At 37.1% G+C, this 8202-nt stretch overlaps 1 protein-coding gene across 1 annotated transcript; it reads right to left on the bottom strand.

The window, feature by feature from the left end:
- Positions 1-886: 886 nt before the first annotated feature.
- On the bottom strand, positions 887-7887 carry lgals2 (lectin, galactoside binding soluble 2). The gene is made up of 4 exons (NM_001123441.1): positions 7858-7887; positions 3815-3897; positions 3345-3504; positions 887-1076 (listed from the first exon to the last, which is right to left on the bottom strand). The coding sequence occupies exons 1-4, from the start codon at positions 7861-7863 to the stop codon at positions 930-932; spliced, it is 396 nt and encodes a 131-aa protein (NP_001116913.1). The 5' UTR covers positions 7864-7887; the 3' UTR covers positions 887-929.
- Between the last annotated feature and the right edge of the window lie 315 nt (positions 7888-8202).

The raw sequence follows: 8202 nt of genomic DNA, 5'->3' as shown, positions 1-8202 counted from the left end.
CACTTTGCACGTTGCACCCAAGTTAAATTGTGACTAAAAGTGGCTTAAAGGAACAGTAACACTAAAAAATAAAAATGTTTTAAAATAATTAACATATAATGTACTGTTGCCCTGCACTGGTAAAAGTTGCGTGTTTGCTTCAGAAAGACTACTCTAGTTAATAGAAATAGCTGCTGTGTAGCCATGGGGACAGCCATTTAAATTGAAAAAAGGAGAAAAGGCACAGGTTACATAAGAAGATACCAGATAAACTGTGTAGAATACAATGGGAATCTGCTACTTATCTGTTATCTGCTTAGTAACCTGTGCCTTTTCTCCTTTTTTCAATTTAAATGGCTGCCCCCATGGCTACACAGCAGGGTATTTATATAAACTGCAGTAGTGTTTATGAAGAAAACACACAACTTTTACCAGTGCAGAGCAATAGTACATAATATATTAATTATTTTTATACACTTTCATTTTTTGGTGTTACTGTTCCTTTAAAGTGGCTTTTGTATACCATAGGCCTCAGATGGCCTCCACAGGATTATAATCCATCATACGCTCTTGATCTCCTTTGTAATAGCCATTGCTTCTAGAACTTATTTTTGAACAACCTCATGCCACTTTTAAATGTATTATATTTCTAAGATGACATATTATATTCACTTTACTTTCATACACATGCATTTACTATTCTATACCAGGAGAGAGTCATGACCTGATAGACTGCACAATGGAAACACAAATGAAGTATCTGTGGTAAATATCTGTACTGCATAAAATAAATATGGGTGTTTTTATCTTCTAAAATGATCTTTCATCTGACTTGTGTATGATTCATGAGCTTTATCTCACTTTACTATAAAGTTATGGTGTGCAAGAAGACAACATAACATTAAAGTGGTGTTGATAATATTATTTTATTATTGGAGGTTTGGGACCTTTTACTCATATTTAAATGATTTGACTTTGAAGTCGCCTTTCACAGAGAGATAAGTCATTTTGTCATAGCCGTGGCGGTTTGGGAAAGTGATTTCATGTCCATCTGGGAGCTTCACTTCAAAATTATCTCCATTGAACTTGATGGATATCTGAAAAAAAGAAATTTTATCAGTTTTGATGGCAGACTGGGTAGTGAATGAAAGAGAAGAGCAAAATATATACATGTGGAAATCTGGATGTTCAGAAATATGGAGCTTGTAAAGGATTAAAAGGAAAACTATCTCCAAACCTCCAAACAATGTAGGTCTCTATAAAAATATATTGCATGAAACATATGTAAAACCCTGCTACATCTAAATAAACCTTCACGAATCTTCATGAATATATACTTTTTCTTATTATGTACCATTGGGTACGTCTAAATAGAAAATTGTTAATTTTAAGTACTAAAGGCCGCCCCTGGGATCATAGGATTCACTGTGTGTACAAACAAACCAAGGAAAGACACACATACATGTTAATTTACATCAGCCAATTAATGGATAAAGTTCTGCCATTTACTCCCACACTACAGCCCATCACAAAATGGTGGCTCAAGGGAAAAGATGTAAAAGGGCAACATTTACCAATATATATTATTCCAGTTTGGCAAGATTCTTTAATAGGCCAAATTAACTATGTAAAGAATAGGCCTCTTAATAGGATATTAACTACCTGTTGGTTAAGTATTCATTCTGGGTGTAAAGTTTTCCTTTAATTAAAATAATATAACAAACTAAGCAATAAATGCAATGTTATAGGAACAATAGCTCAAAAAAAAATAAAAGTCTATAAAAGTAATTCATATATTATGAACTATTTTCATTTGAAGCAGCACAGGTGGCAGTGAGGTTGTGGAATGCCCTTCTGAGTGATAGCAGGTTGTGTTAGTGCCTATAAGAGGGGCATGGATGAGTTCTTGAACAAGCATAGTATCCAAGGCTATTGTGATACTAAAATCTACAGTTAGTATTGATGTTGTATGGTTTATGTATGTGAGTGTATAGATAGGTCAGTATGGGTCTGTATGTGAGTGTATAGATAGGTCAGTATGGGTCTGTATGTGAGTGGACAGATAGGTCAGTATGGGTCTGTATGTGAGTGGATAGATAGGTCAGTGTGGGTCTGTATGTGAGTGGATAGATAGGTCAGTATGGGTCTGTATGTGAGTGGATAGATAGGTCAGTATGGGTCTGTATGTGAGTGTATAGATAGGTCAGTATGGGTCTGTATGTGAGTGGATAGATAGGTCAGTATGGGTCTGTATGTGAGTGGATAGATAGGTCAGTATGGGTCTGTATGTGAGTGTATAGATAGGTCAGTGTGGGTCTGTATGTGAGTGGATAGATAGGTCAGTGTGGGTCTGTATGTGAGTGGATAGATAGGTCAGTGTGGGTCTGTATGTGAGTGGATAGATAGGTCAGTATGGGTCTGTATGTGAGTGGACAGATAGGTCAGTATGGGTCTGTATGTGAGTGTATAGGTACGTCAGTATGGGTCTGTATGTGAGTGGATAGATAGGTCAGTATGGGTCTGTATGTGAGTGTATAGATAGGTCAGTATGGGTCTGTATGTGAGTGGATAGATAGGTCAGTATGGGTCTGTATGTGAGTGTATAGATAGGTCAGTATGGGTCTGTATGTGAGTGGATAGATAGGTCAGTATGCGTCTGTATGTGAGTGGATAGATAGGTCAGTGTGGGTCTGTATGTGAGTGTATAGATAGGTCAGTGTGGGTCAGTATGTGAGTGGATAGGTAGGTCAGTATGGGTCTGTATGTGAGTGGATAGATAGGTCAGTATGGGTCTGTATGCGAGTGGATAGATAGGTCAGTATGGGTCTGTATGTGAGTGTATAGATAGGTCAGTATGGGTCTGTATGTGAGTGGATAGATAGGTCAGTATGGGTCTGTATGTGAGTGGATAGATAGGTCAGTATGGGTCTGTATGTGAGTGTATAGATAGGTCAGTATGGGTCTGTATGTGAGTGGATAGATAGGTCAGTATAGGTTTGTGTGTGTTGGGTTCACTTGGAAGGGTTTAACTAAATGGACTTTGGTCTTTTTCGGGCCCAACTTAACTATGTAACTATTGCCGTGCACTCATAAATAGATTCCCATTGTATTCTACAGCGCATTTGTTATCTGCTATGTAACTTGTGCCTTTTCTCCAAATTGAAGGTCCACTAGCATTATTTCGACTGTACTAGCTTGGTAAATAGGGATTTAAATCATGGGACACATGCCCCACACCTTATGCACAGAGCCTTGGGTCTAATTATCTACCTGAAATTAAAATTTGTGTTGAGGTTTCCTGGGAGAACCCTACCTTACAAATATTAATACTAAATCACTGATGGTTTAATCCCTTTGGAACTCACCTTGGCCTCTGCTCCAGGTGTAAAGCACATGTGCCCTGACCTCTGTTCTGACTCCCAGTTGTTGCTGCGTTTGGAGTTGCACACAATTGTATTCTCATGTAGACGAGGGTTGAAATGTAACCCAATATCTGTTGCGCTCTTGCCTAAGTTGAAGGAGAAGCTGCAGGAAGTAAAAAAGTTGGGGCATAGTTAACAAACAAGCAAAATCTCAAAGTTACAAGTTCTGTTCCTGAATGTGTTTTTTTTCTTTATGAATAAACCATAGATGCTTTTTGTGTACTTAGTAGCAAACTTTTTGTGCCGAGTTTGTGATCCAGTAGGTAATGTGGAAACCCCTTGTTTTGTCATTACCACATAGGGCTCACATCTTACTGGATGAGCATACACACTGAGTTGTCCATCAGGACTCCGAAGGTAGTTTTATAAAAAGTTAAATGTGATATTATTACTATGATATGAAATAGACTCACTTCTTAGCATTGCCTGAGAGGGCTCCCTTAATCTTCAAAGACTCTCCACGCTTCAGTTCTAGGTTTACAAGCTCAAATTGCTCCTGTATGGATACAAAAGGTAAAAGAACTTTTTAAAAACAAAGGCTTTACCTGTACATTTGGCTGAAAATTCAGAATTTAATAAACAATTTCCTTATTCTTTGTAATAATAAAACAGAACCTTGTACTTGATCCCAACTAAGATATAATGAATCCTTATTGGAGGCAAAACAATCTTACTGGGTTTAATGAATGTTTTATTGATTTTTTTTAGTAGACTTAAAGTATGGAGATCCAAATTACAGAAAGATCCCTTATCCAGAATACCCTTGGTCCCAATCATTCTGGATAACAGGTCCCCTACTGTAGTTCCTTTTTTTTTACTCAAAAACATTGGTTACTGACATCTAAAAGGAGGGTCAACCTACTGGGGTCTGAGTTCTCCACTACAGCAGATCACAGTTACTGAATATTAAGCTCATTTACACAGAGAGAGATGAAAAGTTTACTAAGTAATTTTAGCGAAGAAAAGATGAATTCTTTCTCTTCCATTTTTGCCACCTCCTCCCTACCAGTATGTGTGCAAATAATGGAGAACAATTTGACAAGGAGTGACATAAAAACAATTGTTCTCAAGAAGGGAGCATGAAGATAATTATGTACTGAATGTATCCCACGTGCTCTCTGAGGCATGAAAGAATAGAGGGAGGCCATCATCTGCCAGCACAACCCTGCCACAGCCAGAGAGAGAAAAAGACTCAAGAACAAAAGAGAAACTACAAAGTCATATACTGTATGAGCAAGAACGTGTGGAGAATGTGTAGAAAGGGCCATAAAAGGTGTGGGGACAGGAGAGGGAATGAAGTGGGTCACTGTGTGTTCAGCACAAGTGGCTGAGAATGACATTGATGGGTACAGTTGTAGACTCACTAGCTGCCAGTCCCAGCAGATTATGTCAAGATTCATGTCAGAGATGGAGTTTTACCATTCTCTAAAAAGGTCACTCATTTACTGGAGTCTCTTTCTCTTAACAATGGCCATACTATAAATAAGGTTATCTGTAGGTTTCATTTTTGGTTTTGGGTGAATACAGAACCCTGATTAGCAGATTCAAATTTGAGGAGAGAATTCCGTGATTAAGAATCACGTGAATCTGAATCCTGCTGAATCCCAAGCCAAACTCTGGGTTTGGTGCCTCTGTACCAAAAAAAATAAAATAAGAGTAAGTCCTAAATGGAAAATTAATTGTTGTGTATAAAAATAATTTGAGATAATTTTTTTTGTATGTATGTATAACTTTATTTATAAAGTGCTACAAGGGTATGCAGCGCTGTACAATCTTACAATATACAAATTTACACACAGGGAGAGTGTTATAATAAATACAATAAATAAATACACAGTAAGTGCCATGTGGTATGAAACACAGTAGGAAGGAGGTCCCTGGCCGTAGAGCTTACAATCTAAGTAAGTAACTAAGACTCCTCCTGCTGTTTAATGTAAGGCTATAACAAGCCACTAATGATTTTCCTGAAGTTTTGATTTGAAAAAAAAAAAAAAATTTAGGGGCAGATTTATAAAAATGTGAGTTTAGGGCTTGATAACTAAAACTCACCCATGATGTATTCATTCCTATGGGATTTTCAGAAGCGTATTTATTAAATGGTGAGTTCTGATATTCAGCCATTGATAAATACGCTTCTAAAAATCCCATAGGAATGAATAGCAGGCAGGTAAGTTTTTATTTATTAAGCTCTAAATTCACATTTTGGAAAATCTTCCCCTAAATGTGTGACATTATTGTATGTTGATATTGCCACATGCTGCTTTATAGGGGCAATTTATGTTCTACATAGGTACAATAATTAGTAATTGTGTTGGAAATAATCCTGCCAGCTGTCCTTATTTAAACCATAGCTATAGCACAGAATAGTGAAACTAAACAGATAATTATTTTAATCTTGATCCCAGCTCCTCTGTTCTTCGGAGCTATTGTGGCAGGAGAATTAGGTATTGTATTGAGATTCTCCTTCCTGCACAACCAACTCCTTATCTGTAAGGCTGAGACACACGGAGCAATTATATGAAGGGAGGGATTCATTAAACAGGGCTCTTTATCAGTCTTTGAACTCTGCTGATTATGGGTTGGGGGGTTAATAAGAACAAATACAATGATGAATTAACCCAAGCCCATTTTTTATGGCTCAGTTGTATATTGATCTTTTAAAACTTAATTCAGCTGTATGATTAGTTTAAAGGGATTCTGTCATGATTTTTATGGTATATTTTTATAACTGAATTACATAGTGTACATTGCAAATAATATATTCTACCATTTAAAATTTTATTTTTGAACCAATAAATGTAAAATTTACATTTAATGTAATATTTTTTTAGCTGTAATATTGTTATGCTGTCAGCCATCTCAGTGCATTGTTCCTGATTCTGAGCTTTGAGAAAGAGCCGCCACTGGACTATGCAACTGCTTTCAGATAAGCTATTGTTTCTCATACTCTATGTAACTGGAGGAGTCATGGCCAGACTTGGGTGTTTTACTATTGAGTGATATTCTCATATCTACCACTAGGTGGGGCATGGGAGCATTTTGAGCAATGTAGGTGCCAGGGAGTTGTTATCTCCCCATTATTCTGCTGATCGGCAGATGGGAGCGGGGTGATATCACTCCAACTTACAGCACAGGAGTAAAGAGAGACTTAAGTCTTTCAGAGCACAAGTCACATGGCTGAGAGCACCCAGAAAACTAGCCCCACGTCAAATTTCAAAATTAATTATAAATAAAATCTGTTTGCTCTTTTGAAAAATAGATTTCAGTGCAGGATTGTGCTGAAGAAGTGCTATTAAAGGATGCATTATGTAACAAACATCCATTACAGATTCCCTTTAAAGGCAATGACACACAGATTGTACAAAATGTCTGATTATTCTGACTCTGTCTTGCTCAGAATCACATGGAATCCGTGATAAATAAACTTCTTCTACCCCAAACTTCCATAACAGAGCTCACTAGAAAATGAAACATTGTTGCATGAAAGCACTGTATTGCATTGAAATGAACAACACCATCCAGTTTAAAAGTCAGAAGAGCAAATGGAGATATATGGACAATATTAGGCTGCTCTAATTACATGGTTGGCAGTTTTAGACCTAGTGGTAAATCTTGATATGCCCCCTGACATACAGTATCTACTGTAGCAGAAATCTATACTGTTAAAATGTAAAAAGATGTCTACTTTCCATATAAAGGAACTGTATATGTGGATTAAACTTTCTGTGAAAAAGATAATTGTATGATTTGCGTAGACAAAAATAACATTTTGCAACTTGACATAGTAAACTATAAAATAACTTGGCAAACCTAAAAGGAATAACAAATAATGGAGGACACTCCCTTTAAACAAAATTAGTAAAGGGTGCAAGAGTAAAGGCTCTTATCCAAATAGAGCAAGAAAATAATGTAGAATAATAACTACAAAAGGTCATTCTGCACACCACATCATTCATACACACACTTAAGGTATGCAAAAATGTGATTTAATAAAGCATATTATTTCAACAATGTTTAATCACAAAATCATTAAAACATATCATTTAAAACATACCAATCACAGTGTCCCAGAAAAACCAGCAGCACTCAGGCTTACAAGGCAGATAAGTTGGTGGGTGGGAGAATACTTTTCTGGGACACTGTGTTTGGTAAGTACTAAATTATATGTTTTAATGATTTTGTAATTATATATTGTTGAAATGATATCCTTTATTAAATCACCTTTTTTACATGCCTTAGGGCTCTGGCACACGGGGAGATTAGTCGCCCGCAACAAATCTCCCTTGTCACGGGCGACTAATCTCCCCGAACTACCATCCCACCGGCGAAAATGTAAGTAGCCGGTGGGATGGCACACGCTGCGCAGGCGATTTCGGCAAATCTATAAGTGTCTGTATTAATGATGTGGTGTGCAGAGAAACATAAAACGAATAGCCATCAGCCATAAATTACTTACAGACATGGTGAAGAGTAGGTAGAAGCAGCCCCAGGATAAATGCTGTACAAATTACCACTACTGGTATATATATATATAGATAAATACCCCCACCTATGCATAACTTCCACATTATCTAAGTTACACATTAACTGCTATGGATCCTGGATGCTGTAAAACTCAGGACTTTGCACTGGTGATATCACCTGTCATTCTATGCAAATAGTATTTCCCCATAATGGGGATACTGTACCAGGACTGCACAGTGGATTATCAGACTACAATTGGTATGACTGGGTGTGGTTATTGCTATGGAATTGCACATACACTGCTAAGATGGCACTGTATATCTGAGCGCATTTGTGA

The sequence above is a fragment of the Xenopus tropicalis genome, chromosome 4 (genome assembly GCF_000004195.4).
Source record: "Xenopus tropicalis strain Nigerian chromosome 4, UCB_Xtro_10.0, whole genome shotgun sequence".
Classification (NCBI taxonomy): Eukaryota; Metazoa; Chordata; class Amphibia; order Anura; family Pipidae; genus Xenopus; species Xenopus tropicalis.
Note: the sequence above shows the minus strand (reverse complement) of the source record. Positions and strands in the feature narration are given on the sequence as shown.

Coding starts and splice junctions, on each gene's coding strand:
- lgals2 (NM_001123441.1), bottom strand. Junction 3,505..3,814: donor CTCTCAGGCAATGCTAAGAA/GTGAGTCTATTT, acceptor TACTTCCTGCAG/CTTCTCCTTCAACTTAGGCA. Junction 1,077..3,344: donor CACCTGGAGCAGAGGCCAAG/GTGAGTTCCAAA, acceptor TCTTTTTTTCAG/ATATCCATCAAGTTCAATGG.